Raw genomic sequence first — 27,897 nt, 5'->3', positions numbered from 1 at the left:
TAGCACCGTTCTGCCAGCTCTGAGGGCAGGGACAGCCACACTCACCATCCCCATAGCAGCTGGCTTCAGTCATAAACCCAGCCTCAAAACCCAGAGGTTGCACGGTGCTGGGATGGAGAGCCCGAGTGCGTGACCCTGGCATGAACACAGCAGACAGCAGCAGCCCGCGGAGGTTTTTCTTTTTAATGGTTTGGTTTTCATTTTGTACATTCGTAAAACTGTGAACAATAAATAGTGTGTGGTTGGCCTCTACCTCCTGCCTGCCCCCTGGCTTAGTGCGGAGGCAGGAGAGGCCGTGAGTGATGCAGCGAGGGCTGCGGGCACCGGCTGCCGCCCCAGGCACCGGTGAGTGGGGGGGGGTCCCAGGTGGGGGTGGTGGGATGGAGCCAGGGACTGGTGTGGGGAGGCAACCTGTGCTCGAGCAATCCATCAGCTAAAAGGGAGAAAGGCAGCACTGTGTGGTGGTCTGGGCACAGACCTCCCGCTGAAGCCCAGGGCTGGTGGTTTGGGAGCCCAGCTCCTTCTCTGGTGTCTCAGACCTCTAAGATGCCCAGGATCTGCTAGGAAATACAACGTGCTGCTTGGGGCAGGGAGGAGATGGGGTTTTGGGGTGGGCAGAGAGACCCAGGAGTGGTTCTGTTCCTCAGAGGAGGTAAGGGCTGAGTGGGTAGGGGTGGGTAGCACAGAAGCTGCATATCTCAAAGTCCCTTTACAGTTGTTTTCAGCATCTTTGTGTCTTGAGCAGCAGGGCTCACAGCACCACCATCTCACCCCTTTTGCTGTCTTATTTACCATCATTTGGGAGTTTAGGACTAGTGGGCAGGAGCTCATGGGAATGGTATCCTGCAGGGACATGGGTCTTTGTGAGGAGCATGCATCATATCTGCATGGGGAGAGGCCAAGGGGGCAGAGGAAAGGAAAGTCATGTCTGTGTAAAGGCAAGAAAAACAGCTGGACACTGGAAGAACTATGGACAGGAACGTGTCCCTGCAGCCCCGCAGTACCCATGCATGGCAAGTCCTCTGGACAGAGAGCTCAGCACCCAGATGTGGAGCCATGCTTTGAGGCGAGATGGCTATTGCATCTTCTTGTCGCTGTGGCTGGGAAGATGTTCTTGTCTTTACAGTGTGGGAGGTACTTGGCCTCTGGGTCAGTTCATCTGGGTGAACACTTCCCTTCTGTGACCCTGAAGCCACCATGGGATGAAGCTGTCACAGCTCTGCTCTGTACAAAGGTGACAGACACAGTCTCTTGAGCACAACCACATCTGGACCCAGGCTTGGTCTTGCAGACACCCCATTTGTGGTCCCTCCCCTGCTATGGGAGCTGGGTTGCAGAAGTCCCTGAGAGTCTCTGATAAGACTGGATGAGCCTTCAATGGAAAGCTTGGTGCTTTTAGCAGCTCGATTTTCTTGCCTGCTAGTGACTTCCCTTCCAAAGGGAGCTCCAGGACCAGGGAGCTGAGGCTGTTGAACATGCAGAGCCCAAAAGGACAGTGGGGAGGGGGTCACGGGCTGGTTTCTTACACTTTATGGAGTCAGGCAGTGGTGAAGCTTTCATCTGTGGGGAGGAGGGATACCGGAGAGCTGGGACACTAGGAAGGTCAAGCATGAGGTGGCTAGTGAGATCCAGGAGCTTTCAAGCAAGGTGGACTTAAGGGTCAGCATGCAAAGGGCTGTGGACACACACCGTGTCTGTCTCACTGGGAAGGCTGCAGGACAGGGAGCGCTGCATGGCCCGGCATCCCAGCGGCCCATCCTCGGCAGTGACGGGGAGCGGAGGGCCCTGGGTGGTGCTGGATCTGCCATCAGAGCACAGCAGGACGCTGGAGTCCGCCTCGCACTTGGTGGTGCGGCTGTAGTAGGGCTCCATGACATGACGTAGCTCCAGCGGCATGGTGAGGGGCAGCACCTCTGCCTTGATCACCGCACCCAGGTGGGGCTCAGAGGATGCCCGGAGGTTCTCCGAGTGGCTCATCTTGATCAGCAGGTCGATGGTTTTGTTCTCGGCCTCCAGGAGGCAGCTTGGCAGCCCCTCCTCATCTCCAGCCTCAGCTGGGGCTGAACATTTGTTGAGGGCTCCTTGGTCTTTGCCGTGGAGCTTCTCCACCCCCATGCCTACACTGCATGTTTCCTTCTTGGTCTGCGGACACTTCTCCAGGCCCTCAGAGGGTCTCTTCACCGAGAGGTCCAGGGGCCCCTCGTGGGGTTTGGAGGCTTTCTCCAATGCCTGGTGGATGTGGTAGAGCTCCCTTCGGATTTTGACTAGTTGGTCCCTCAGCTCTTTCTGCCCGGGAGTGTCCTCCTTTGCCAGGTCAGACAGTTTCTTCTCCACCTCCTGGTACTCCTCCAAGGTTTTGGAGAGGTCCCCAATAAGCACCGTTGCAGCCTCAGAGTCTGTCATGGTGGCAGAAGGTTCTTGCTCTCTGCTCTGCTTGCAGAGGCTGTGCTCAGGGGCAGCACCTGCACAGGGCAGGGCTTCAGGGTCTTTGCTCCTCTCAGGTTCCTCAGACCAGCCTGCCAGGACATCCATGTGCCAGTGATCCAGAGCCCTGGGGATGTGGCCGGTGCTGGCCCTCAAACCACTGCAGAGAAGAAATGGATGAAACGATTAGGGAGATCACTGGCTAAATCTTTGGAGTACATGCAGGACTGGCATTAGCAGGTTCAGCACGAGCTCCTCCATGTGTGCTGCCAGCATGAGGACCTTCCAGGAAGGGTGTTGGGCTGAGCCTGCAGAGATCTGGCTGGATCTGCTCCTGGCTTTGTTCTCCCAGGACCCTAAAATAGGCTGTTTTGTGCCTGCCTCCAACATGAGCCTACACTGTGCTGGTTAGTGATGCCAGCTCAGTCGGCCAGACCTGTTTTCTCTTACTTGGAGCACTGCAGGACAGATGGACACGTGCACTAATGTGTGTCCAGGTGCAGAGGATCTCTGCAGCCAGCATGAGAACGGGGAAGAAGCAAGTGGAGGTAGAAAAGCATTGCGTGCTTCTCCAGTGAATGCTCCTCTGGGTGCCAAAAGCTGCTTTCTGCAGTGACATTTTTTCTTGGAGCCACAGCTGGACTTGCACAATCAGGGGAGGAACTGAGATTTTGTTAGAAGGAGCTGTGCACATTTCTAGCCCGGGGTAAAAGGAAATGTTTGGAAGCATGACCCTCCCTCTGGGCTTTGGAAGCAGAAGGCAAATCAGAGGAATGCAAATGTGAATGTTTAAACCATCGTTCCAGCAACTGTGAGATACTTGGGGACTCAAAAGGAGGTTCCCTGGTGCCTGGGGAGAGCAGGTCCACACTGCACAGACAAAAGGGGGAAATCAAGGGGCAGCAAGCAGTGACACAGCCCAGCTGCTTGGATGCACCTGGAGGCCAAATGCCCTACTCTACTAAATCCACCACTGGCCTGGAGTGAGCTGAGCTCCTGCAGCACCTGGCAGGGAGGGGTCATCAGGGATACAACGGGGTATGAAGATGGTGCTTAAAGCCAGCCAGATGTAGGGAAGAAGGAGACTGAGGACACCTTACCTGCTCTGATAGCTGACTTTTCCAGGCATCAGCATTTCAGATCCTATAAAATCCAGATCATTGGAAGGGAGCTTCCTCTTCAGGTTGTTGCCTGTGGGACTGCTGGTCTCCAGGCAGGTCACTGCTGTCAGCTCTGCCTTCTGGATGCTGCTGGGGGCAAAAGCGCCATCCTTCATCCCCCCCAGGTTTTGGAAGATGTCGGTGGTTGGCTTTTTGCGCAGGTTGTTGAGTCCCAGGTCCGGGTTGCTCTCCTTCTCTTGGGGCAGCCACTTGTCTTCTTCCTGCCCCAGTATGTGTCCATGGCTGAGCTCAAGGGCTGGCTCTTCTCTACCACCTTTGGGCCAAGGAAAGCTCGTTTTCAGCACCGGTACCTTCAGCAGCCCTGGTTTGGATGGCTCATTGGCAGTCTTGGCTTGGGGAGGGGTGGGCATGACCGAGCCCACCAGCTGCTGGGCCTCCGGCTTGCTGGAGGACATCTTGCCTTCTGCAGAGCTGAAGGTGTGCTCAAAGAGCAAAGGGTAGTAGAAGCGAGGCAGGAAGGCAGAGCGCTCGGGGCTCTGGAGGGGTTGGAAATGGGAAGCATGTGGGTGCATCAGCTGGGCCGTGGAGGCCAGGAATGGCAGCTGAGCCAAGTGCGGGTGTGTTGTCGCGCTGCTGGCCATGGTGGGGCTCAGGTAGGAGAATAGGTTGGGGTTCAGGGGATAGTTGATGCCCAGCAGTGAGAGGTTGAGGCCCTGAGGTTCGTGGTAGTCACTGTAGGCTGGAGGTGGGTAGCATGGGATGATGTTGCTGTCGGTACAAGGTGGGGAGACCTCAGGTGTGCTCCTCCTTTGCCCATTTGCCACCAGTTTCCACTGCTCCATGAGTATCCCACCACTGGCCAGGCATTTCTTTGGCACTTTGCAATGCCTTGGCTTAGCTTCTAGGTCCGGGGAGGCCATTTCTCTGCTCTTCATGACATGGTTCTTGAGGGAGAAGACATCAGTGATGATGAAGTCAGGCTCCACCTCCTTGCAAGGCTTCTCTCTCTTGTTCTTGAAGCCAAAGACCAAAGTGTTCACTTCTGGTTCAGCTGGATCACCTTGGCAACCTGCCTCTTCATTTTTCTCCTTCTTTTCCCCCGCATCCATCTGCCTCAAGAGGCCAGCCACATCCTCCTCCTCCTCTTGGAATGGGCTGCCTTCTTCCCCAGCCCCTTCAGCAGGCAGGATCTCCACTCCTGATGTCGACTTCTCCTCATGGCCACCCCTGCCTGGGGGCTGCTTAATTCTTCCTGACCCTCCCGATGTGGCCGAGGAGTCGCAGGTCTCTGGCTCATCCTGCCGCCCGCGCAGCCGCGTGGCCTCGGTGGCATGGAGGAGCCGCAGCTCTGGGTGAAGCAGGTTGCCCTTCTTGTAGGGCCAGTCAGACTCGATGAGGAGAGAGAGGGAGTTCTTGCACAGGCTGTACTTCATGTGGTTGTAGAGGTGGGATTTCTCCATGCACGTGAAGGGGCACTGGAAACACTTGTAGTTGTAGGGTTTGCCCCATGGCCTCGGGATGTAGTGGGGCTTTTTTGGCTTCCTCTCCTTGTGTTTGTAGACAGAGGTCAGCTTGCAGCCCACGTCGTCCTTGGACATGGCAGTGGGTTTCTGGAGATGGCTCCTGGTGGGAGCAGAGCGGCTCAGTGCCTAAATCTCACTCTGCCTCCACCAGGAACTTCTGTGTGCCCTGGAAGGAGAAAACATGAGATCTGGTGAGCAGTCAGCCCTGCCAAGTCCTGCTTGTATGTGAATACTGTCAAAGAAGGAGTTCAGACTGACAGGGTTGTTGGGGAGAGCCTACAGACAGACTGAGTGTACCCCAGCATTGCTACTCACTGTCGGCAGCAGCATCTCCAGACTCCCACAGGCACCTGGGACCACTTAAGGAAAGGTAGGACATCAAGAACAGTGTGGCTGAGCCTACTGGAGAAGCGATGACCACAGCTGGGCAGCCCAGACTAGAGCTGTCAGGGAGGTTCCGGCGGCCATGGGCATTTCTTCCCACTGGACCGGTGTGCACCCAGCCCAGCCCAGCCACAGCCCGGCTGCAGCACTCGAGGGCTGTTTCAAGGTTGCAGTCTCAAGCATCATTAGCATTCACAAGCACCCTCTGCTCATGCCTTGTTCCTAGAGTGGCCCTGCAGACTGTGCCTGCAGCCCCACACTCAGCTGCTGGCTGCTGGGCTGGACGATGCTCTGTATGCTGGGGGACTCCCCTATGCTCTGCTTCCTGTGCTTCCACCACTGAGACCATAAAGCATCATGTTCCCCCATCATACCCAGCCCTCTTCCCCAGCACCCTTCCCAGCTCCAACCCCTGAGCCCCACGTAGGTTCACGAGTCCCAGCCGTGGCTGTACTGCATTGCCCCATTGAAGGGTGATGAACACAGAGAGACCGAGTGGGAGCCACACAGCATGCTGTGTGTTTGCAGGTCAGTTGAACAAACATTTGGTGTTTATACACCAGAGGCAGATTAAATCTGTGCTGAGAGACTGGAACTGCTTGTTCCATTCTTGCACACCCGACCGTCCTCCAGCACTGCTGCGGAGGTGTGCAGATGCCAAGGAGTTGTCCCACATGGGGACAGGGAGTGACTCCACACCACAGCCACCTCCACCTCCTGGCACTGCAGAAATGAATGACGAGGTGGGGAGCAGGGGAACAGACAGCAATGCAATAGGAGAGTTCCCCATGTGAGAGCCAGGAGCCAGGGGAGGAAGGCTCAGTGCCGCAGAGGCATCCCCAGAGCTGGATAGGGCCCCGTGGAGCTGGGAGCCAGGCGTTGCGGCTCCTGGTTGCTGAGCAGTTCCCGCACCAGCAGATCTTCGTGGTCTGTTGAGTCTCGCTCTGCCACAACGCATTATTTCCAGTGGGCTGTCAGCTGCGGCCGTGCGGGGCCGTGCCTGGGGGCAGCGCTCGGCGGGGACCGCGCACCTGTGCCTGGGAATTGCAGCATCCCTGCTCTCCTCCTCAGGACATGGGGAGGGGGGAATGGTCAGATGGAGGGAGCGGAGGGGAGAAGAAAGAGATGGAGAGACAAAGGCTTTGAAGAAGGGAGAGATGCTCAGGAAAGGGATCTGCAGCCCCCAGCGCTCCAGCACTTTAAAAATCCCAAACCCAGCCTGAGCTTCAGGGATAGAAGCAATATATAGGATTCTAGGGGCAGCTTGTCTGGATCACATCAACAGCCTATCCAGCTCATGTCTCTAACAACAGCCAAAAGGAGGTGCCCAGTATGTAGGGCAAGCATCAATGGTACCGCTCCAGTTTCCCAAACCTTCAGCTCATCTCCATGTTGGATATGGTGCCTCCAAGAGCAGCACACACCAGCGGCCCTCCCCTCTGTGTGTCTGCATGGGCTTCTCTGGAAGCCACGGAAATATTCAGCCCCCAAATCATCCTGCAGTGGGGATTTCCCCACAAATTTCCTTTGACACCCCCAGTTGTGTGGCTCACCATGACAGTCCTTCTTAACCACCTCCTTTCCAGGCAGAAGGTGGGCACAATGTGAACTGCTGCAGACCACTGTATGTAGGCACAGCCATGTGCTCAGGGGAGGGAGAGGCATAAAAGCTGCTGGAATGAAGTGGCCTGGTTCAAAGACTGAAGCATGGGCCCGCTGGAGAAGCCCTGCCACTGCGAACCTATCCTGATGCTTTTGCAGACCCCCATGAGCTTTTCTGGTTGGAACAAAGACCCCACGTCTCAAACCGATGTCCTCCCTTTGGCCCCTGGGTCCTCCCATGCTGTGTTTGGGCTGTCAGGGAGCCACTCCACCACGGACATCGGTAGCCATCAACCTTTCCTAGCTGGCATGGCTTGGAAGCAAGGGCATGGGATCGTTAACAAATGGCAGTGCTCCCTGCACTGCCATTTGCTAGCAGCAGTTTCTGTAGCAGGGTGCTGGCTGCCCAAATGACCATGGATGGTCACCAGGATGGCACAGAAGGGAGCATGGGGGACAGGGCTTTTCTATGGGATGTGGCGCTTACACCAACAACCACAAAGACCATCCCCTTCCTGCCATTAGCCACAACCCTCCATTATGGTGCTTCCCATTTTTACCAGTGCCAAGGCTGGAGCAGGCAGAGATGCTTTGCGAGATGAGGGGTGGTGGCAGCGGCGAGCCACTGATCAATGCAAAGCACTTTCCCTACACTACATGCTTTTGCTGCAGGGGCTACTTAGTGGATATCAGGACCCTTTTTATTTTCATAGCCTGGGGTTGCACGATCTGAGCTTTTAAGCATTTATCAGAGCTTGGGATGAGGGCAATTGGCCGTGGCAAAGCAGCAGGGGCTCAAAAGAGGGGGGAAAGCCTGGGAGTTCCCAGCCTCCCCACACCTCACCCCACGCAGGGGCTGAGCACTGAAATGCCCACACTTGCAGGTAAAATGACAGTAGGAGGTCATCCTTTGGTATCCCCACACTGGGAGATCTGACACTACTCCCACCTTGAGTTGTGCCTTACTTTGGCTCACACTCCACTGAAAATGCTCATCTCTAAATAGATTTTTTTCACCTTTACGTGCCCCAAACTGCTCTCTAGGCACAATGTCCAAACCCAGCTCGCTAAAAATTCCCCAGCATTTGGGTTCCCAGATGTTTGGGTTTCCAGCATTTTGAGAGATCAGGAGGTTTGGTTCCCACAACCCCATTTCAGTGAGCACCTCTGCCTTCTGCCCACCCAACCTTGGAGAGTCCTCCAGGCAGCTCCCCACTGCGTGCCACCCACAGCACCTTCAGCACACAAATCTTGGACCCAAATTGGGGCTCCAAGTTCTCTCCTCCCTTTCGTGCCCTTGTTCAAGGAGTGTTCTGCATCTCTCACCTCTCCTCTGCCTCCATCCCCAAAAAGCAGCCGCCTCTCCCCGCTCTGTTAGCCTGAAGACTCCCCGAGGCAACCTCAGCATCCTATGAGAAGCACATGCGGTGGCAAGCGTTCAACCAAGCGACAATGGGTTGGAGTCGTTGTCTCCTGCCCTCCACCCATGGCACACAACTCAGAGCCTCACAGAGAGATGAGATCAGGCCGTGAGAGCCTCCAGGCTACTCTCCATAGAGGCGAGTGCCCTCCACCGCAGTGGCTTTCCTCCCACAGCCCTTCCTGCCGCAGCCCTCTGGGGGAGGAGGCAGGTCCTGGTGAGGAGATGTAAGGCTGTCTCTGCACATTACATCAACCACCCGCACAAGCTTGTGCTTGGCCCCCACTGCAGGATTTTCCTGCTCCTTCCTCCACCTCCACCTGTACCTGCTAATGGAGCCCCGGGAGACCACGGGCTCTCTGCTGGATTTAATGGCTCCATTGCAAACAGACTTCCAGATGTGTGAAGACATCCATCTCCAGCAGCTGGATGGAGGGGAAAGTGACTGTGTGCAAGCCACGAAGCCAGCAGTGCGGCTGGCACCCAAAAGTGCACAGAGAAGATGGTGCCCACAGCTGGCACGGTGACTAGGGGAAGAGGATGAACATCTGGAGAGAGCTGGGAGGGCTTGAGATGTGCACGCATCTGGATAGGAAGGTACAGCCCAGCTCTCCTACATGGTGAAGTTTACATCACGCCTGTGATGTGCAGGGCTCCCACCTGCCACAGCCAGAAAAGTCATTGTATTCCAGCTCAAATCCATGCAGTTTGTTTTCAGGCACAAAGCCTTCACTCCTCCTTGCCTGCCCACCATCTCTCTTGCATTCCAGCCTTCTTCTGCTCCTAAACATGCCCATTGCTGTAACCTCTGCTGCAGGAGAGGATGGGCCTCTGGGCAACTGGATGGGGCTCTGGGCATCCTGATCATGTTGGGGATGACCAGCCAATGGCAGGGGGTTGGAACTCAGTGGTCTTTTTAGTTCCTTCCAACTCAAGTCTTTCTATAATTCTATGACAATTCTATGATTCTGCAATTCTACTCAAGGCAATAGTGATAAGTTAAATAGATATTTGTGGGAGGGGATGCTTCAAGTCCTCAGCATGCAACACAGACTGCAGCACCAGTGCTGAACCACAGGCAGGGGCCACTGCAGGTTGGAGCCCACACCCCATGAAATCCAGTCCAAGCGGCTCTGGCTTCCAAACGATTCCAAATGTGTCAAAAAGGGAAAAGGAAAATGCTTTGCTGCTCCCAGCTTCCATCTCCCAGCACCACTTTCCTACCCCAGGCTCCCAGTGTGGTTTGGGCTGCAGTACAGTGGTGAGAGGTGTCCCTGCATGGGTAGCAGTGCTTGCCTGCAGAGCAGCCCACCCAGGGCTGTATGGCCAAGCGATGACCAGGAGGAGCAATAGCCTGAGGCAGAGCCACCAGGACAGCGCATGGGGATGTTGTTAGCAGGGGCTGGGGATGTTGTTAGTGCCGTAAGCCAGGAAGGCAGCTTGTTAACTCCCTCAAAAGACCATGAGAAATGACCACAAAGCCACAGCTGTGCACATCCCAGGCTGGGTGCAGCCACCCTGCACTGTGTGACTCCAAAGGGACCACTGTGTGCATCCCTGCTCCAAACAGGGTCCCTGCTGAGGTGCTCTGAGCTGCCCCTGTAGTACCAGAAAGGCTCCAGGGGAAGCTGAGAGGACACAGGGGCAGCCCTCAAACTTCCCTTGGGCTGGCCCTGGGGCTGGACACCGCTGTGACACATTTGGGACCTATCCACCTCGAGTCCTTATCCCTCTGTTATAAGAGCTGCAGAAAGCCTCTTGCTGTGAGACGCTCCTCACTGCATCACCCATTCTTTTAATAGTCAAAATGATTGCAGACACGCATTACAGTTGGACTATGCACTCTGTTCCACAACCTTATCGCTCGGCACCATTAACCACTGCAGTAAGTAACTGAGCAGCCCCGCTTTGTTTCTGTTGGGCAGAATTTAGAGGGGAAAAGTACAGACGCTGCAGATAATATTGCCTTACTGCTAACTCTCACCCTGCCCCTATTTGCGCTTCCCTTTCCCAACAGTAAATACTCTAAGCCTACAGAAAACCACTGCTAGTTCTATGAATGCAGGGAGGTAAATGCAGTCCTTGTGCAGGAGCACTCAGAGCAGCTCCGTGCTCACACGCAGTGCTCTGCCGCACACCACACGGCAAGGGGAAACCATCCAAAATCCTCCACAAACTTGCAATTGTAAAGGACTCGCGTGAGCAAATCCCCAGCAATGGCAATTGAACATGTCATTAGGAGAGCCACCCGAGCAGAAAGGCCCCATATGACCTCCCCGGTGCCGAGTGCCTTTAATAAGATGAAGCCGCAACACTTTGCAGGGATATTGGTGATGGGATCAAAGAGCATCGCTCTGGAAGGACCGAGTGGTCTCCCTGCTCCTGCATCTTGCACAGCCCTTCCTGGTGCCCATTCTGGTACCTGTCCATCCCTCCCATTCCAACCCCAAACTCACAGCTCTGGGCCTCCGGTTCCACCAGGCTGGACCTTTTGGAGAGGTACCAAACCAATGGGAGACAGCAGCTCACACCTCGGGAGAGTGTCCCCCTCTGGGTCCGCTATGGGATCCTGTCCTTGGGGTCACCCTCAGCCCCTGCCCACCCCTTCGCACCCCTTCGCATCAGCTCAGCCCCACTTACAGCTCAGCCCGTCCCGTGCTGCAGGCTGGGTGCAGGGCAGGTGACTTCGGATGCCGCTCCCGAGCATTTACAGGGCTGTTTGCAGACAACATCAAACTCGGGAACAGAAGCGCAAACCCAGGAGTCATTCCTCCTCCTCGCTGTCCCTCCCCACCCTCTTGCTTGGTCTCATTTGTGCCGATTTGCCCCGCAGGCTTCACTCTGATTTGCTATGGCCCTGGCAGAGCAGTGTCGGGGAGGAGGTGCGCGGGGCCTGGGGGGTGGACGGGCCAGTGGAAGCCTGGCTTGCCAAAAGCAGCTCAGCCCCAGAAATTGCCTTAATGCACACAGACGGAGCAGGCTGGGAGCGAAACCAGCTGGGCCGGGGGAGGATGTGCTCAGTGAGCTCATGGCTGGTTCAGGGCTGGGTGCGTGAACGGCTCGGGGCTGCCTCCTTGCACCACTGCTCAGCCCTATGGGGTGGCATGGGAGGGAGGAGAGGGCTGGAGGAAGAATCCCCTCTCCCTGCCTCACCTTTTCCCATCTGCAGGCAATGTGCTGAGTGCCAGTCCAGCTCTCTGCAGCATTTATCATTTTCCCACTCCATCCCCACCCCAGGATCCCCATGCATAGTTGAATTGCCCCAAACCAAACCTTCCCTAGAGTGCCCGATACTCTGTGACAGCTCCTCTCTGTGGGGCCAAATGAGGGGATCATGTCTCTGTACTGCTGCCCCACTGGCTCCCCATCACCCAGCCCCATCCCTGCTTCAGCATCTCACAGCCCGGCAGGTTCCCAGTGTCATTGCCAAAGCTCCAAAGCTCTGGGTCCAGAACAGCACACAGCAGAGACCTGCAGCCATCTCCAGTGCCCCCCTCGTCTCCCCACTCCCCGCCTTCACTCCTGTCCCCTTCCCAGGCGTCTTGCAGGCAGCCAGCCCCAATCTGCCGCGGCGCAGGGCCACCTGTGCTGGCTGCCCACGCCATCTGCGCATGGAAGGTCGGGGACAGACGGCTGCCACCCCCAACTCTGGGCCAGCAAGAGAGGGAAAGCCAGGGGGGCTCGACACACGGCTGCCTCACTGTACCCCACAGTGCTGGCACCTGGTGACAGCATGGCAGCATCCCCTGCGCTGGCTGCTCCATAGGTCTGCAATGGGGGAAGTGATGGGGGGGTCTGAGCCCCTTGGGGTGCCCAGAAGGGCAGTGATGGCCAGAGTGCCCTCCTACCTGTCCCAGCTCAGCACTGCAACACGCTGAGAGCTCATGGCTACACCGGGCAGCGGTGAGTTAACTCCTGACCTCAGTGAGCCCCACAGGCACTGCAGTGGTGGCTGCCCGCTGCCGGCCGGGCACGCTGATGAGATGATAACAGAGCCTGCCCGGTGCCTTGCTACAGGTAGCCGGAAAGTTTTCTTCATTGCTGGCTGCTGGAAAGGTCAAGGCGTCCTCCTCCTCCTGCAGTTCTATTCCTGGCCCCTGCCCTTTTGCTGCTATACACCGGACCCAGCTGTGCCATCTTCTGCCATCTCAGTGCAGCCATAGCCCTGAAGCGCACTGGGAGGGCTGGGACATGGCAGTGGAACAGCTGCGAGTATAGAGCTGGGAGCCAAGAGGTGCTGCTGGTGTGCCCTGCTCTGCTGCCAGGGTGGGATCCAGAGCTGGGTGATGGGGATGAGGAGGGAAGCTCAGGTCTTGCAGCCAGGACTGGGGAAGGGGAAGCGATGGCAGCACACAAACCATCCCAGAGGTTACCCAAAGCCAAAAAGGGATACCCCCAGTACAACAGGACGGACCCTGAAAATCACTCTTCACTTACACACTGCGGATTTTTAATGGAGACCTTCATGGAGGGGACCAAGCCTCAGCCCCAGCCCGACCCTACCACACTGCAAGGGCTGGGCTACACAAAACCCATCCTAAAGCACTGGGCCAACCTGGGGAGGGGCCCTGGGGAGCTTCCTCACACCACTTTGTTCACGGAGCAAAGATATTCCCAGCCCTGAATTTATAGATTGGCCCTTAAACTAAAACAACCTCCGGGGACCAGAAAAACAAAAGTAGGTTTTGGTTCTGTTTTGTTTTGTGTTGTATTTTTCTTTCCTGCGTAGACAGCCTTTGCCCAGGAGGGGTTAGCATGAAAAATGCATGTGGGGATTGGGGGAGAGGGGGGGGTGCGAGGAAGCAGCTATCGATCAAGCAGCTCTGAAAGCCACACAGCTGTGTGCCTCTGCTGTGCTCCCCGGCACTGCCCTGCTGCTGCTCGGTGCTGGGGAGGGCTCCACATCCAGGTGGTGCTGTGGGCAGAGAGGAGCTGGAACCCCCCAGCCCCTGTCCCATCCATGCAGGTGAGCTGCTGGGCGGCTTCTCTCCTCTCCTTCCATGCTTTTCTCTTTCCCTGTATCCCAGTCTTGCTAATGCTCGGGGCAGGTCTGCAGGTGGGCTTGGAGGAGCACGGAAATCATCTGTGCTGCCTCTCCCCATAGGAAATAACCCCCTCCTGCACACATGAGAAGGGCTCAGGCCCTGCTCCCCACAGCTGGTGGGTGCAGTGGGTCAACTCGGTCACCACATCAAGAAATAGGGAGCAGCAAGGGGCTGGGGAGGGGGAAAACCCACTGGCAGCTCTGCTTCTCCCTCTGTGGGTTTGATTTTTAACCCCTCTGAGGGCAAGCAGAGCTTCCATCAAAACCTTAATTCTCCTCCACTGGGTCAAACATGCTACAGGAATTGCTCAGGCAAATTGTCAGAGGGTTTAACAGGGTTTGGGACCCCACCTCTCCTCAGTGACATTCCCTGCAGAACCCACTTGTCACCATCCCCAGCTGCCTCCGCAGAGGGGAAGTGCTGTTTCTGGCAGGATGCTGAGCAGGGCCAGCAGGGCAGGGAGGGGAGAACACTGAATCAGAGAGCATTTGCCACCAGGGAGGGGTTTAGAAGGTAAAGCTCCAGCGGCAATCCCCTTCCTGCTACTGCCCCTCAGATGGGCTCCGAGCTGTGGGCATGGGAGAGGGGACTCCCTGAGCACTTCCAACTCTGCCACCATCCCAATGTCACCGAGCCATCAAGGGGAACTGGATCTCCACCTTCAGCCAGGAAAAGCTCCTGGCAGCAGGAAAATGCCAGGACAGCTTGGCTCAAACCAGCGGCACCGCAGGGTGCCCTGCATGCACCAACGAGCCCCAGCACTTCTCTGCACCCACATCCTATGGGCTCCAATGAGCGCCCTCCTGGAAGTGCAATTTTAATTACGATCCATGCTGATACCCCAGCAAAAAGCCAGAAATGAGATCCCAGCCCGGCAGGCACAGCAGGGTGCAGGCAGGGAAACTGAGGCTGGAGCTCAGGAGCAGCCTCTTGGGCTCAGCCTGCTCCTGCCTTGAGTACTCACAGCAATTTGATCTCCTGTACACAGAAATCCACAAACACATTATTTGAGCTATTTTGCCCCTCTTTGCCCCATTCACTGTCACAGCGCTGCTCTGGGGCTGCAGCGGCACGTTCAGGTTCCTACAAGTTCCCCGAGGTTCCCCAGCCCCAAGCTCAGCTGTGCTCCTTATTCTACCCACACCCTGACCTTCCCCCCGCCGCTGTCAGACACAGCTGGGACCCAACAAATAACAGCAAAAAAGCCCAACGCAAAGTGCTCAGGCAGCGAGACCTGCCGCTGCCGATGGGAACATCGCCGTTCAGCGGGACACAAACTATTCCGGGCACGAAGTTTGTTCCCCAGCGCAGGGAGAGCCCCAGCAGTTACACACAGTCTGCTCCACGCTGACCCCTCACGGACGGACGGACAGACAGACAGACAGACACCCGCCCCCTGTGCTTTGTTAGCATTTTAACCGTGTTATCTCCAGCCCACATCCCTCATTCAGCCCGAGCCGGGAACAGTTTCCTTCGCAAGGGAGATTCCAGCACATGAAGGTGAAGGCATCCGGGCTGAGGGCTTAGGGATGGGAAAAAATAATAATAAAGAAGGAGACTAAAAAGTGCTTTTTAAAGTTGTTTGCTCTTGTTCTGCTCCTTTGGAAAAGGCAGAGAGCGGGTGCTGGGATCTGCATGCCATGTCCCAGGAGCAGGGATGCTCGCACGCAGGGAGCGGGGCAGGCAGCAAAGGGGGATAAACCTCCCCAAACAACCCTGCCAAAATCTGCCCGCCTGCCTTAAAGCTGCTCTGCAGAGCGAACGGTCCCTCTCACCTTCCCCCTCCCAGCAGGGATCCCGGTGGGGGCAGCGGGGACTCACCTGCACCAGGGCTGCTCTCCCAGCACGGCTGAGCTCCGCCTGATGTTCGCGCTGTGAAAGTGGGAAGCGTTTCAGATCGTGCAGTAGGTTATATATTGTCTGCAAGTCTGGCCCTAGGGCGTCCATCAGTTGGTCTTGCTTTGCTCCTGCCCCTATATGGAAGGCAGCATCACATGCTCCGCAGCTCCCAGCGATCTGCCTGGCGAAAGGGGAGACGGAGATGGAGAGGAGAAAAAAGGGGGGAAGAAAATTAAAAGGATCTTCATCATGAAAGAGACAGAGAGAGAATTTCCCAGTGTAAAACCAACCTGCCAGAAATCCCCGCCCGAGCCGAACTTTCCCCGCTCTCCGCCTGTGATCGCGGCTCCCAGCAGCCGCTTTCATGTGCTCTGCGAGGCCTCCAGACATTCACGGCTCGCCTTGATCCCGCTGCCTCGCTGCCGGAGCAGGTGAGGGGCCGCAGCCCCGCTCACAGGTGCTGACTGCAAAACGCTCCGTGCCTCTGTGCTGTGCTGCTGCTGCCTGCGGCTCTGCAGCCATCCAGCCCCAGGCCGTGGGTTTTCAGGACAACGTTCTTCTCCATGGCATCTCCTGGTACCTGGTGCTGCTCCGGGACCAGGGCAGCCCCGTGCCAGGTGTGCACAAGGCTGCCAATGACCCTGATGGTGTTAGAGCATCTCTTGAAAGGAGAGGCTTCTTCCACCACCAGCCTCCCCAGCAGTCGGGATCCACTCCATGTTGTGCTGACCATGGCTTCTGTGCACCCCATTTTGTGTTCTTCTCCATCTAGTTTTAACCGTCAGCTTCTCTGCCCTCTGCCACTACTTTTCCCAAACGTTTCTATATTCATCTTGCTAAGGCTCAGAAAGGAAGCATTTTTTCATTAAAAACGTGGCCCGTTTCACCCTTTCTCATTCACTGCCCCCCCTTCTCCCCAAAATACCCCTCCGTGCACTGCATCTTCTGACTCTTGTTCCTAAGATTTTGCCATAGATGGAGATGTCCTGCCTACTTTCTCATGGAGTAAATGTTCCCCCTCTTGCCCTGGTAGGACCTGGCTCAGTTCTGCTTTGCCTGCAGCCTGTGCTAATGCTGGCTGGGCACAGGTTCCTGATAGACCAGAATTATCCTTTCCCCTATAACAGAGCTGAATTTCAGCTTTAATGCTCAAAGGCAGCATACTTGCACTGAAGCCCTCTATGCCTATTATTCTGCTGCTTGTAAAGTGAGTTAACACATTTTGGACACCTGCAGAGCCTTCACAGCTGGCTGAATGGAAGCCACATTTCTTGTTGCTGAGGGGCCCAGGAAAGCTGAGCCCTGGTGCAAACTCACACACTTTCTGTCTGTCTTGCTGAGCAGGCTCCTACACTGTTCTGTCATTGCAGGTTCCTACATCCTTCAGCTCAGAGCTGAAGACTATTTCCTCTTTGTCCAGCTGAAAACCCCACCAGAAAGGTATTGTCCATAGGTTCATTCAATCATGGATCATTAAGGTTGGAAAACACCACTACAGTCATCCAGCCCAACCATCCACCCACCGATCCATGGCCCTCAGAGCCACATCTCCACAGTTCAACTTTGAGGATGGGGACTCCACCACCTCCCAGGGCAGCCTGTGCCTTAAGCTTTACAGCTGGCTTCAGGCTGGTGTGAGGAACCATCATAGCAAATGCCAGACCCAATATGGCAGCCTGCCCCATAGGGGGAGGTGGGAGGAAACCCTCAGCCAAGGGAAGGGTTTTCCATCTTGCTGTGACCTCATCCTGTGTGGAACAGAGGTGTTGGAGACAACCATCGGTGATGGAAACCATCATCAGTGATGGAGAGCACTATGAGTGATGGAGAAGGCAGAGGCCCGGAGGGGGCTGGTGCTGCAGAGTCAGTTTATGCTGCAAGAGAGGAACTCCAGAGACTGGAGGCAGCTGCTCTGGCGGAGTGAAAACAGAGCTCACATCCCTCCCTCCTGCAATTAGAAAGATGGAAAAGGGGAACAGAACAGCTTCACTGATGACCTTTCCCTCTTGCAAATCTCAGCCTGCCTCACTTCATACACCAGCATCAGGAGCAAACAGCCGGGCTGGGACCTGGCAGGCCAGTGGTGGCAGAGAACTACCCAAGGAGGTTGGCCGTGTGTGTGTGTGTGTGTGTTCGTGTGCACACCAGAGTGCTTGCTTTCTTCCAGCCTGCAGGCTGCTTCGGGGAGGGGGGGGAGCAGGAAGGGTTAGCTTGCCAGCTTCTCCCGAGGTCCATTGAGAGGTGTCTGTAGGGCTCATCTCGAAGAATGTCAGAGTGCATGTGCTCCGCGAGACGGCCTTTCAGAAGGCATCAGTCCCGCTGTCACGCAGCGGACCGCAAATCAGGAGTGACAGCTGTCTCCGTGTGCACCATCCATCTGTGGCAAATGTGTCAGCAAGCTGAACACTCCCGAGGAAACTGCTACGGAGCTGGGGAGAGGAGGAGGAGGAAAGGGGGAGTGAGAGGGGAAAGAAGCTGCAGCATCAGGGGTGAAGAACAGCAAGGTGCAGCTCTGCAAGGCCGAGGGTCCCAAGAGGTCCTGGAAGACAGAGGTAAATGTTGTGCAATGGGCAGCATCACTGCTGAGTGGAGATGCCTCATAAATATCAGCCCTTTGCCTTCCTGATCCAAGAACTTCACTGCTCTCCACAGGAATTCATGATGCCATAAAGCCAGTCCCAATGGGTGGCATTAGCTGTAACTTACAGTGGAGGGAACAGGACAAGTGGACTTGGCCAAGACCAATTGTTGAAGGTGCAGCAGTGCCCACATGGCCAGCCAAGGAATGGGTGAGGCATGGAGGACACGGTGAGACAGCACAGCTGTTCCCTCTTCTCCTTCTGTGCGTCTCATCTCCCTCTTTCCTCTCCTCCTCCTGTCCATCCTGTCACAACAAATTCTTCGTCCTGAGTGAATTTGGGTAATCGCAGGCACAGGGATTGCTGCTGCTTTATAGCTCCTGTGGGACAGAAACAGTACAGCTAACAGAAGGAAGTCATGGCTTTCCTTTACTCTCTCCACTCATCCAGTTCAGTCTTCCTTAAAAAAGCATTTCTTGGGATGTAAGAAATTTGGTGCCTACAAACCACTCAGGTTCAGGGAAGCTCAACCCAGCTTGTTTGTGTGCATTTCTGATGTTTTCCCAGTGACCCTTATTGAGATCCCAACCTTGGGATTGTTGTTCCAGCTTTGGTGAGCTACCTACTAAGACAAAGTACCAGAAAGATCCCAGGGACGTTATGGATGTGAAACTCAGGAATCCAGGGCACCAGCCAGAGCTCTTCCAGCATCCTAACCTTGAAAACCAGCAACACAAGTTGTCCTGCAGTTGAAAGGCCAATCCTCATTATTGGACCGTGTAGCAATTGGACAGCTGGGTACAAAGGGAAAGGTGTTACAGCAGGGGTGTGATAACAGAAGGACCCACACAACAGAAAGGTGCTATAAAAGAAGGGAAGAAGATTGCTCACCAGTATGAGAAGATGCCAGGTTTGCAGGGGAAACCTGCAGAAGGGAAGGATCTCCAACCAGAGAGGCAGTGAGCCCTTAAATGGGGGCTAACAGAGGTGCAGCCGGGCTCCACCCCTTCTGATCACAGCTGAAATGTCTTCACCTGAGGGTAATCTGAGGGCTGAGCAGGTCCTTTCCCCAGGTGCTTCATCAGTGGTTCAGGCCGGGACTCAGCAGTTCCCATACACACCAGAACTAGGTATAGCACCATTAGGGCTGTTTAGAAGGCGGTAGAAGACCTTTCAGCCCTATCTGGTGGGGTGGGAGGATAGAATCAGAAAAGGGTGCGTAGTGATCAAGCTATTCATCTTTCACAGGAGTTAATTCTCCATGCTGGTCTCAGCTGTGGGCTGCAGGCTTCACTAAGCAGCGCTCCCTGGGCTGCTGCTGGTCATGGCTGGGTACATGGGAGCAGTTTTGTTTCCAATCTTGGGATTTCTGGCTCTATGTTCCCACTGTGGAGAGAAAACTTCCCCACACACCAGGCCACAAGACACGTGAAAACACCCATTTCCCATCCCAGAACTTCCAACTCCCAGAATTGGGACAAACTTCTCCAACACAGTGGGGAGGTGTCCTGTTCTCTGAGTGCTGTCAAGCGTTCATCAAACAGCCCTTCCAAACTTCCAGCCCGATGAGATCATTTTCCCTCTGAATTCACCGGAGTTTCAAGGCAAACTTTCCAACTAAGGAGGCATGAAATCCCTGGCACCGCTCAGAACGAGCAGGACATCTCCCTTAGCAGCGTGGCACTGATGAGAAAGCCCCCAAAGCGCAGCGGTGACATTTCAGCTTGGCAGGTCCTGCTCACGGCCAGAGCACCGCAGAGGATCGATGATCTCAGTGCTTTGCACAAAGTCATCCAAGGGGCTGAAAGTGCAGCTAATGGCATTTCAATTGAAACGCCGGAGTAAGAACCTGATGGATTTGAGTAAGAGCCTCCCATCAGTTGTGCTTTTATACGCCATTTTTCAGCACCAAACCAGTTAACGTAACCATGGTGCTATGTATGGTTGGACTTGATGATGGAAAACTCACCAGCTGCGTGGCTGTGATGTGCCCATACAGTCATGGAGAGGGGCTGCTGGGTTGGTGTTGTCCTTCAGGTTGAGGCCCTGGAGCCTTGCAGCAGTGAAGGAGCAGCAGCTGCTCTGCATGCACCCACATCCACCTGGCTGTGCTGTCCTGGCATCACAGCATCCAAAGATGAGGCTGGGGAGGAGATCCAAAGCAATTTCTTTCTGCCCAGAATCTTCTGTTAAACCCTTCACAGATGTCCTGGTTGCCACAGGTCTTTTGCTGGCAGAGTTTCACAGGGACACGTGACTGGCATATAAATAACACGGCTCTTGGCAGCTCTTTTAGCTGCTCACTCTTCCTTTCTCCTGAAAGCTCTCCCAGGGCTGAGCTTTGTTCTGTGCTTGGTGCCTTGGCCATTTGCTTGGCCAGGATGGACCAGCCTCACTCTCCTGCTCCCTCTCTCTTGCTTTTCCTTTTCCATCTTTTTTCTTTCTTTTTTTCATTTTCTTTTCCTTTTATTTTTCCTTTCCCCCTTTTTTTTCCTTTTCTTCTTTCTCTTCTTCCCCCTCTTTTTCTTTTTTTTCCCCCATATCCCCATTTCATTTTCAGGTAATGGGTGTTGCACTCTTCCCAGCTGTGCATGCAGCCCCAGTCTGGGGCCTCAACTCCCTTCCTCACCAAGTGCCCTTCATAGGGTCGATCCCAGACCCACACACAGAGGACCCCTTCTAAGTGCTCATTTCCATCGTTTCCATCATTTCTATCCCCTTACAGATGACCAACAATCTTCTTGTTGGTCATCTGATCTTCGGAGGTTGACCAGCACAGAGCTGCAGCCTCTCCATCCCAAACCCCAGACCCCAAAGCAGAAGCACAGCAGCAGAGCCCCATCCAGCAGCAGCCCCATCCTGCCCAGCTCACCTGGCTGCCACCCACAGCAGTGTCACCTTGTGCTGCCTCGCAGTGACAGCTGCAGAGCTGCCCCACATGCACTGCCCAGGGGCGAGGGTGTCCACTTGATGCACAGGTTTCTCCACGCTGCCTTATGGGCTCGGGCTGCCTTCAAGAGCCATTAACACCGAGGCAGGGAGAAACCTGCAACAAAAAGGCTCTGCAGCCGAAGCTTTCACTTCTGGGAAAGTCCTCTGGAGGCTGTGGAGGGGAAGGACCGGGGGGGTTTGGAGCAGGGGTTGTGGAAATGAGGCTTTCACAGCTGAAAAATCAATGATCTTTGGGTCTTTCCCTCTGACTGAGACAAAAAGCTTCACCAAACCTGTTCACACTTCTGCAGTTTTGACCATTTTACCCTGTGTGACTGAAATGAAACCAAGCATTTGGGGAGATGAGGGACTTCAGCCTCGTGCCTTCATGGCAGCCAGGTGAATCTCTGGAGCTCCATTAGAGCTGGACCAGGGACAGGCAGTAAGCAGAGCTGGGAGAGGGAGCAGCTGATCCAGCACCAGAACCTGGCAGGGCCAGAGCTGGGCAGTGAGGAGCTGAAGGTGAGACTGAGCCAGCCGAGCTGGGGAGAACAGACCTCCTTTGGTTAACCTGACACATATTTGGAGAGGGTGGAAGGTTTGGCTGTTGATGGGAATAGCGCTATGGGAAGCTGCTCGGGAAGCTGCCTGAGCTGGCACCAGGTGATAAACTGCTTCTGAAAAGAGGGACACATTGCACAAGCCAAATCCTGGCTTGGGAACATCTACCAGGCAAGCAGTCATCTCAATAGGAGGCGCTGCCTGGAATGTCTTCACTTTTTAAAAGGACCATGGGGATAACCACAGCGCAGTGGAGCAAAGGGCAGCTGGCTTGTAACCTGTCAGAGGGACGGTGCTGCAGGGATGTGGAGGAGCAGCGGGTTCAGCCTCGCTGCACCCTGGGCTCTGTCCATCTTCTCTCTGCTTCTCGGTGTCTTTTCTGTGTGGCAGAGCATGGAGCTCAGCTCGAGCACTGCAGGCAGAGCAGCACCAGCTTCAAAGCAGAGCTCTGCTATGAGAGCTGCAGCCCTGGCAGCACAGGGAGTGGGCATCGCTCCCAAGCAGCCGAGGAAGAACAAAACAATCAAACGAGAGTGCTGCTGGAAGGTGCTTTACAAAGTATTTATGAAGCACGCTCTTTAAAAATGGATAAGGTGTGCAGAGCATCGGCCTTCCTGCACTGCGAGGCCATAGAGATGCTGCGTGCATCGGGATGTGCTGGGACCAGGGGGCGTGGGGATGCAGCACATCCATCCATCCATCCATCCATCCATCCATCCATCCATCCATCCATCCATCCACCCACCCACCCATCCATCCATCCATCCATCCATCCATCCATCCATCCATCCATCCATCCATCCATCCATCCATCCACCCACCCACCCATCCATCCATCCATCCATCCATCCATCCACCCACTCATCCACCCATCCATCCCTCCACTCATCCATCCATCCATCCATCCATCCACCCATCCATCCATCCATCCATCCATCCATCCATCCATCCATCCATCCATCCATCCACCCATCCACCCATCCATCCATCCATCCATCCATCCATCCATCCGCCCCAGCTGAGGGCACCGTTTAGAAGGGACACATCCCCACATCTCCGCTCTGTCTGCACCCATCCCGTGTTGCAGCTGCATCCAACACACCCGCTGCCGGCTGCGCGAGGCGCGACACGATGTGATGGGGAACATCTGCTTTGTGCAGCGCTGCTCCCCCGGGCGGGCGGCCGGCGGTGAGAAAACGAGCAGCGCTGTCAGGGCCCATCAGCACAGCCGGGGTGATGGCAGCACCCGTAACACTGGGGGTGCGGGGACAGGGGCTGTGCTGGGATTCTGCTGCTGTAAGGTGGAGGGGTGGGGGGTTGGGGGAGGATCCCCACTGTGGGCAGAGCATTGGGACCAGAGAGGTGTGGAGGAGGTACGACAGGAATGGTTGAAGGATGGGTGGGGGGGGAGGAGGTGTCCCCCAGTTGGTGTCCCCAATGTCTGCAGAGCTGCACAAAAAGTCAGCTGGGGAGAATGGACCGGGATGGTGCAACGGGCTCGGGTTTTGTTGAGGGGGCACTTGCTTGGCAGGGAGTTGCTGAGCTCAGGGCTATGCAGCCCAAGTCTTTCCTTGAAAGCTGGACTCCTTGAAGTCTTTGGGGCAAAATCTTGAAGGTGTCCCTTGCTGTTTCTCTTTGCTTCTGATCCAAACAGTCTGCTTTGTTTTGGACAGTGAGTCTCAAGGACCCCCTTAAACCTCTTACATCATCCCTGAATCTCCCTAAGGACCTGCCCAACCTCCCCTGGACCACATCTATGCCCCCCAACAGGGCGGCTCTGCTCAGCAGCACTGGGACTCACAGTGCTGCCCCATGAATTATCCTTCTGTAGGAACAAAGCCATGTTGTCATAGAATGGCCTGGATTGAAAAGGCCCACAACACTCATCCAGCTCCAACCCCCTGCTGTGTGCAGGGTCACCAACCAGCAGCCCAGGCTGCCCAGAGCCACATCCAGCCTGGCCTTGAATGGCTGCAGGGATGGGGCATCCACAGCCTCCTTGGGCAACCTGTGAACAGTGCGTCACCACCCTCTGGGGGAAAAATTTCCTCCTAAGATCCAACACAACCTCCCCATCTCAATTTCAAACCATTCCCCCTTGTCCTATCACTGCCCACCCTCGTACGCAGTAATTTCTGAGATATTGAGATGGGTTTGGTGAGGCACAGAGCTGAGCAGCACGGAGACCCCAGCCCTGTTCCTATAGGACACAAAAAGCCTTCAGGCGAGGAAGGATTTCCACCATTAGAAAGAGCGGGTTGAATCTAATTGCCCCAAAAGAGAAAAGCTCCGTGTCCCATCCCCAGACCCTGAGGCCTTCGGCATCTCTACATGCAGCAGGAAATTAGTAAATTGCTATTTGTGTGATTTCCTAGATCTTTGCCCATAGGACATTTATGTCCTGTCACATAACGTAAACTCCAGGCTTCAGCTGCTCACAGAATCGTAAGTCACCGGAGGGAGAAAAGCAGAGTTGTCACCTGGTCCCTTGGAGAGCCACAGCTCCGCACGGCTGTCTGTCCCCAGAGCATCTCCTGGATCGGCGCTGACACGCAGAGCCACAACTGCACCGTGCACCCTTTGCTGTCTGCTCACACTGAGAGCGCTGCTTTGCACCCACTTCCTCCTGCCTGCTGCAGCAGCCCCACAGTATGGCTGCACCCCGAGGTCACCAGCTGTGCTCACATCCCTCATGGTCTGTGCTGTGCATCACCTCCAAGGGGCCAACCCAGCTGCAGGCAGGATGAGCTGGAACAGGTTGCCCAAGGAGGCTGTGGATGCCCCATCCCTGCAGGCATTCAAGGCCAGGCTGGATGTGGCTCTGGGCAGCCTGGGCTGCTGGTTGGTGACCCTGCACACAGCAGGGGTTGGAACTGGATGAGCACTGTGGGCCTTTGCAAAGCAGGACATTCTATGAGCTCAGTGTGCTGGGTAGGGATGTTCCAGGGTATGGCACAAGAAAAGCATCAGCACTGCCTTCATCAGGGTGTTGGTGCTCATCGGGGGATGCTACAGAGGGAGATGTGGGCTGGTGGGGTGGGTATGGTGAGACAGTGCCCACTTGTGCTGGTGAAGGCCCAGCAGATGCCTTGGTTCCAGCCAGGTGCCACCTCAACCCACATCACACCCAACCTGTGTTCAAATGGAATCTGAAATGTGCAGCTTGAGGAGTCAACAGAGGGATGGCACAGTTCTGGTCTTATGGTTCTGGCTGTCCCTGCAGCTCATCCAGGGTCCAAGTCAGGACCTCTTGGCCACGAGGTATCTATCATTGGAGAAATGTTTTCAGAAAGCCCAAATTCCATCCCCCCCAGATACTTCTCCTTGTCTTTCATAGAATCACAGAACATGGAAAAACAGAAACACAGAGAGGCTGGGTCAGAAGGGCTCTCCCAGCCCCACTCCTGCCATGGGCTGGCTGCCCCTCCAAGCCCACCTCTCCTCCTGGAACAAGGTGAGGAGCAGTGCTGAGGCTCTCCGGTTCATTGAGCCCACTTCTCCAATGCACAGAGTTAGAGGGGCTGGTTGTTATTGTCGCTGCTGATTTCTGTATTCTTTTGCCTCTTTCTCCCTGACTGGCCTGGTGGCCCTGTCATTACTCGGCTTCCCCAGCTGCCTGTCAGGGTCCTATTGGCCTCAGTGTTGCCTCAGGCTCTGGGATAACAAACAAGGCACAGAAGAGTTCTTGGGCTTCCATGGCCTTAATTAGCCAGTGTCATTTTAGGGACGTGTGTCCTGCTTGCTGCGAGGAGACAAAGACAGCTCAGGAGGCATCTTTAAATGCAGCCAATTATAGGGGGCTTCAGAGATGCGCAGCCAGCTCCCAAATACGTGTGGCGTTGCCAAAAAGCTCGTGTCCTGATGGAGACCTGTGGCAACTTGTTCCTCCTCTGGCAAACACAGCCCTCCCTTTGGCACCGCTTGTCACGCAGGTGTTCCACAGCATCACTCCTGATCCTGCACACACACAAGTGATGGCAGAACCTGGGCAGAGCACTCAGAGCTTGGGTACCTGCCTGAATAACACTGTGATCTGTGCCTTCTCCAGGCTGTTTCCATCAGCCCCAGATGTCCGGAGGAACTGCTGTCTCTGGAGGAGAGGTTCACGTTGGATATTAGGAAGCATCACTCCTCAGAAAGAGCAGTGATCTATTGGCACAGGCTGCCCAGGGAGGGGTGGCACAGGGGGACATGGTTAGTGGGTACTGGGGGGGGGGTTGGACCTGGTGATCTGAGAGGTCTTTTCCAACTGTAATGATTCTATGGAGACAACACAGCTCCCTTTTCCCTTCTTTTGCAGGGACAGCCTGTGTGGCAGCAGGATGATGTGCAGCTGCCCAGACACATGGCTCCATCGTGGCCACCATTGCCCTGTGCTGAGATGCAGCTGGAGATGTGGCTTCCCTGCAGGGACCATTGTGGGTGACTCCCTCTGCAGGCTGGGTGCTGTGAGGGGACCACTGCCTCAAGCTCACTCCCAATGAGACCAACAACAAGAGTGTAAGGATGGGAGGCAGCAGATGCAGTTGCCCTTAACCAGGTTTGGATCACCCAAGGTAGAGGACATGTCTCAGCAATAAAGAAGGAATAGCTCACCTCTTTATGTGGATCAGGGCTCACTGGAAACTCCTACAGGAGGTGATCTCTAAGTAGATGTGCCTCCCTTTTGGCTGCCAGCCCTTAAATGAGGTTGGGAAGGGGTGGATCCAGGATCCATCCACATCCATTCCATTGGCACAGGAGAATTGCTTGCATCTGTGCTCCCAGAGCTGGTCCTGCCCCTTCACCAGGTGCTCAACCTCTGGTTCAGGCTGTGACCTAACAGCCCCCATACAGGGTGCTATGGGAGAGGCTCTGAGATGAGGCTGCTCAACAGCAGCACAAGCTGTTCCCAATGGTGTTCCAAAGCTGCTCCCAAAGCTGCCGCGGGGGACTCCATGTCCAAACCCATGAGCATCTCCAGCCAAACATGAATGCACTCAGCCTTCCCAGTTATGGGATGTGCTTGTCCCTTCTCCCACCCCCAGGCCACCCCCAGCACCAACCTACCCCAGGGCTGTGGGGGTGTCCCCAGAGGGTCCCACCCAGAGTGACCCAGGGGACACCCATCCTCCTTCACTGCAGCACCCACCACTCACTGCAGCTTCCCTCCAGGAGGAGAAATGGTGATGAAACCCTCCTGGAGGTGGGACCTCCCATCTCCATCCTGGCTGAGCGATGCAGCCCTGTCGTGGCCTCTGGCTGGACTCAAAGAGTTAACTCGGAGCTCCAGCCATTAATATTCTCACTGATAACCCCAAATACCAGCCCTGCACGGCTGTCACTTTCATTAGCGCTGAGAAAATGAGCCCTTCAAAATAGGACAGCTGGCCGGGGGGGGAGGAAGAGGAGGGCTCTGGGGCCAAACATTCGATTTTCCGTGCGATTGACAGCCATGAAACCGCCTTCCCGTGACGTCGGGGGTCACTCGGGTGCTGATGAAGGATTCCCCAGCCCCCAGTGCCCACGGCTGGGTGCCCCCCCAGCTCGGAGGTGTGCGGGGCGGCTGTCACATCGCATCAGCGTTGGGTCCGCGTGGAGCGTCCTTCACTGCACAACGGGATGGAGACGGGTGACTCACTGGGGCGGCCGCACGGAGCTGGGCACTGATACAGCCGGTGCGGGGCGGAGGAGGTGGGCTGTAGGGCTGCTGTCCGTGCTGAGTTCAGAAGGGAAGGCGAGGACCTTGATTGGGACGTGGGGATGTTTGCCTTCCAAATACTGCCTCAGGCAGTGGCAGAGTGCACCGGTGCTGTGGGTGCCCCATCCATGGAGGTGCCCATGGCAATGGGTGGGGGACCCTGGGCAGCTGAGCTGGGGGGGAGCAGCCAGCCCAGGTGGGCTGTGAGGTCCCTTCCAACACAAGCCGTGCTGTGACCCTCTGATCCTATCAGATCCTAAATTCGCCTTTACATCCAAGGGATGGAATGCTGGATCCACTCCTCCTCATCACTGCCTCCAAAGCTTCCCCACCCTGCGGATCCTGCCCAGGCTGGGATGGTTTCTCAGCTGTTGCACCTTCCAGCTGTAGTAAATCCCACCCAGCTGCTGGGGCCATGGACTGATCTGATGGGACGGGGAAACTGAGGCAGGGCAGGATGCTCCTCCTATGGCCAGAGTTCTGCTGGTCTGCAAGGAGAGGACAATAGTGATGGTACCATGATCTCATCCTGCTTTCAATGTCCATAGTGTCAGAAAGTGTTGCATGGAGCAGAGCTGTCTGCCTGCACCTCTCACTCCCAGCTCTGCAGCCCTTGGGTTAATGCCCCCCCCCCAAGTGCCAGGTCCCAGCCCAGGACTGTGGGCCCAAATCCCACCCTGCAGCCCAGCAGGGCTCTGCGTGGGGACCCGGCGCCGTGCTCAGCGCTGGCTGCGGAGCAGCAGGCAGTCTGTGTGACAAGCCAGACCAGCATGGTGGATGGCAGTAAT

The 27,897-nt window shown here is 55.7% G+C and overlaps 1 protein-coding gene across 2 annotated transcripts; it reads right to left on the bottom strand.

Moving 5' to 3' along the window:
• Nucleotides 1-169: 169 nt before the first annotated feature.
• On the bottom strand, nt 170-16,006 carry PRR35 (proline rich 35). 2 transcript variants are annotated; one of them, XM_015877451.2, is made up of 4 exons: nt 15,649-16,006; nt 15,341-15,539; nt 3,525-5,234; nt 170-2,584 (listed from the first exon to the last, which is right to left on the bottom strand). In XM_015877451.2, exons 3-4 carry the CDS (start codon nt 5,141-5,143, stop codon nt 1,654-1,656), a joined length of 2,550 nt encoding a protein of 849 aa, XP_015732937.2. In that variant the 5' UTR covers nt 5,144-5,234; nt 15,341-15,539; nt 15,649-16,006; the 3' UTR covers nt 170-1,653. The 2 variants fall into 2 exon arrangements, with proteins under 2 accessions (XP_015732937.2, XP_015732939.2); XM_015877453.3 differs by lacking the exons at nt 15,341-15,539; nt 15,649-16,006 and adding an exon at nt 11,115-11,245.
• Nucleotides 16,007-27,897: the final 11,891 nt, after the last annotated feature.

The sequence above is a fragment of the Coturnix japonica genome, chromosome 13 (assembly GCF_054131305.1).
Source record: "Coturnix japonica strain WE chromosome 13, WE-NBRP24, whole genome shotgun sequence".
Classification (NCBI taxonomy): Eukaryota; Metazoa; Chordata; class Aves; order Galliformes; family Phasianidae; genus Coturnix; species Coturnix japonica.
Note: the sequence above shows the minus strand (reverse complement) of the source record. Positions and strands in the feature narration are given on the sequence as shown.

Excerpts from the sequence above, each read along its gene's own strand:
- PRR35 (XM_015877451.2), bottom strand. The coding sequence starts at position 5,143 with ATGTCCAAGGACGACGTGGGCTGCAAGCTGACCTCTGTCTACAAACAC. Across the intron at positions 2,585-3,524 it reads AAAGTCAGCTATCAGAGCAG|TGGTTTGAGGGCCAGCACCG; the intron begins GTAAGGTGTCCT and ends TCTTCTCTGCAG.